The sequence below is a fragment of the Amblyomma maculatum genome, chromosome 8 (genome assembly GCF_055883805.1).
Source record: "Amblyomma maculatum isolate TAMU_Amacu chromosome 8, ASM5588380v1, whole genome shotgun sequence".
NCBI classification, from domain to species: Eukaryota; Metazoa; Arthropoda; class Arachnida; order Ixodida; family Ixodidae; genus Amblyomma; species Amblyomma maculatum.
In genome coordinates, this window is record NC_139351.1 from 127,442,959 (window position 1) to 127,446,303 (window position 3,345).

The window sequence follows — 3,345 nt, forward strand, 5'->3', positions numbered from 1 at the left end:
TCGCGATTGTCCCCGCCCTTGTCAATGCGCGTGCGCAGGGGGCGTCCAATAAATCGGTATACGTCTACGCTAACACATCTCCGCTGTTGAGACGTTGCAGTTTTATACGGACAGCTAAACATGCGCAGGAGCCAGCCATGCATTATGTGTGCTACTTCAAGTTCGAGATAATTTTACTGCCGTCGATGTAAAGGCCCCTCCGCTTCCTCGCTAAGACCCTATAAGAGCTTTCAGGGGAGTGGGAGCCGCGCAGGGGGACGTCTTTCGCAAAGCGTCCCGTGCCAGACGGATTGCACGAGCTTGATGCTCTGGAACCCGGGTCCGGAGGTGAGCATCCCAGGTTTCTTCCTCTGTGATTCCAATAATATGCCCGAGAGAATCGGGGCATTCCCAAATTTGATGAACCTGATGAGCTGTTATCCCGCATTTGGTGGAGAACTTTGTAGGTTCCCCTTCCACCCCGTATAGATAAGGAGGAATGAATCGGTTTGTTTGCTATCTTTTCCAGTCTCTGCACTCCTTACGTTATTGTTTCTCTGCTCAACTTCAAAATGCGCGCCTTTATGTGTTCCTTCTCTGGCTCTGCGTTAGGCGGCGCCACGCCGATTTCTGCACGTGAAGGCATTGTGAAATGTTGCCGCGTCTACGGTGCAGGTGGCGCTGGCGGCGGCGAAATTAGGGCGGCGCGAGCTCTTCCGCGTTTCGAGCGACCCGGCGAAGGACTGGGCCAAGCGGTGGCTCAGAACCGGTATTTTGACAGTTCACCGCAATCCCGACGCCGTGACGGTAGCGTTCTTCCTGCTGCCTGCCACATCCTCCCCTTGCGCGCCGCACTCTGCCGCATTAGCAGCAGCGAGATGACCAACTCCGGTGGCGTGGTGCTCGTGACTGGGGCCTCCGGCTTCATCGCCGTTCATGTGGTTAGAGCCCTGCTCAAGCAGGGTTTCCGCGTTCGTGGCACGGTGCGCGATGCAAAGAACGAGCGCAAGACCAAGCCAGTTCGCACTTGCTGTCCTGAAGCCGAACACCCCGTTGAACTTGTCGAAGCCAACCTGCTTGACGATGCCGGCTGGGCCGAAGCAGTCAAGGGCTGCCAGCACGTGGTTCATGTTGCTTCGCCGTTCCCTAACGCCGAGCCCAACCACCCGGATGACGTGATACGACCCGCAGTAGAGGGCACGCGCCGTGTGCTGAAGTTCGCCGCCGAATGCGGAACTGTTAAGCGAGTGGTCCTCACCAGCACCATGGGGGCCGTGCATGGTGAAGTCGACAATCCGGTCGACCGCGAGTACGACGAGAATGACTGGACCAACGTGGACTTCAAAGGTCTGGAGACGTACGCCAAGAGCAAGACGCTCGCAGAAAAGGCGGCTTGGGACTTCGTCAACTCTCTGCCGGCAGCCAAGCGTTTCGAGCTCGTGACCGTCAACCCGTCGCTGGTATTCGGCCCGCCACTGCATGGCACCTACGGCACCAGCGTCGAAGTCGTCAAGCGGCTGCTGGACAAGTCGACGCCGCTCATCCCGTACGTCAACTTCGCGATATGCGACGTCCGCGACGTCGCCAAGGCTCACGTCCAGGCCCTGGTTGTTCCGGAGGCCGCGGGAAAGCGGCACATTATCAACTCTGGCAATGTTTGGTTGAAGGACATCGCGCACATTCTTCGCGAAGAACTGTCGAGTCAGGGCTACTACATCCCGTTCCTGTCGGCTCCTAACATCGGCCTGTGGCTCGTGGGCTTTATTGACCGGTCAGCCAAGATGCTGTACCCTCGCGTCGGCAAGGTATTCAAGTTTTCCAACAAGCGGATGCGAGAGGTGCTCAAGGTCGAACCGAGGTCCATAAAGGAGTCTGTCCTGGACACAGCCCATGGTCTCATCCAGGCCGGCATCATCCATGAGGCTCCCAAGTACGTCCGCAAAGAGCTGCGCCTGGATTGATGTCCCGGACCGTCACGAACTGACGCGTATACACCAGGGACTACATACGGGTCGACCGTGTATGCTATATGCTATTCTTATTGCTAACTTGTGGCAAGCCCGTGGCTTCTAGCTGAAGCCTTGTGAGCATATCCAACAAACACGTGACCGTGAGCCGACTATAAGAAGGCGTCCTGACCCGCAGCCCTAACTTCGTAACCGTGCACAGCTCCAAGCGCCATAATATTCAGCGCGCCCACGCATCATAAGCTGTCTTGTCCGAAAGTTTGGCATCCGCCGTGGTTAGTTACCAAGTAAGGTAGGTCACAATGATTAGCTGGTAGTCGAAAACTGTTCATTGGTATGCTAAAAGAGAAAGCGGAAAGTGTGTTGCTGAAACATTTGTGCTGCGTTATTCGGACACCCAATAATTCCTTTTGTACCAGAGCTTGGAACGAAGAGTATGTTTTATCAGCTGATGACGAACACGTTGTTTGAAGATGGACCATATGACTGCAGTAGCATCACATTCCCCTTCCCTTTGTATTTACACCATACGTGCCTCCAACCGGTATGTTTCCGTATGTGCTGTGATTGTGCATTCTCAATAAAGTGTAAACAAAGGCATTGTTTCGAGAACAACTTTTGCAAAGGATTAGAGTCGGGAGCTACGGTGAACGGTGCGAATGCTGTCAATGGCGGACATGAGAAATTATTCATTACGTCATTCAAGTTCTCTTCGGACGGCGGTTTGCACTGTTAACCTCTGGCAACCGGAACTTAGCAGTTTCTGTCTGAGCTCGCCTACAAAGGTAATTTTGCGTTGGCAAGCCGTTGTGCATCATCAGCTTTTGTTTCCTTCGGAGAAATAATTAAAATTTTATGCCGAAAACTGCCGCTTCTGTTGCGCTGTACGTCATCTGAGCTCGTGGGCTCTTTCGATCTTGGAGGGGGAAATCCCACCGTAGATTACTGCTGAAACTAATGGTGCAGTTATACGACCTTTCTGTTTCATGATTGTGGAAGTGCTGTAGGAGCGAAAAGTCGCTATTATACTGTCCTATAAACGCCTTCTCGCCACGTAATGAAAAATGACACGAATTTTGCAACGATGCTGTGAACAGTCCTGCGTTTCGTCTATCGAGTGGACTGGGACTTGGCCGCCATTTTCGCTGGGATGCCAGGCAACAAGGGGGGGAGGAGTTCACTGCGCGTGCTTTTCCACGAAACGACGTCCCCCGCTTCATCGACGCGATGAACTGCTGCACAACAAAAGCTTGCAATTCTAGCATCTTCTATAGGCCTTCACAATGCACGAATTGCATTGTTAGCTCGCCTCAAGCGAGAAAAGACGGCCAGGTTCGCCAGCGTCCTGTTTTCATGTGTCAACAGAGGGTGGGGAGAGCGTGTCACGGTATTCTCACAG

The 3,345-nt window shown here is 53.6% G+C and overlaps 1 protein-coding gene across 1 annotated transcript; it reads left to right on the forward strand.

Moving 5' to 3' along the window:
- Window positions 1-682: 682 nt before the first annotated feature.
- Window positions 683-2,424, forward strand: LOC146182519 (uncharacterized). Its single transcript, XM_084577651.1, has one exon. The coding sequence runs from the start codon at window positions 858-860 to the stop codon at window positions 1,938-1,940; it is 1,083 nt and encodes a 360-aa protein (XP_084433777.1). The 5' UTR covers window positions 683-857; the 3' UTR covers window positions 1,941-2,424.
- Window positions 2,425-3,345: the final 921 nt, after the last annotated feature.

Coding starts and splice junctions, on each gene's coding strand:
- LOC146182519 (XM_084577651.1), top strand. CDS start 858: ATGACCAACTCCGGTGGCGTGGTGCTCGTGACTGGGGCCTCCGGCTTC.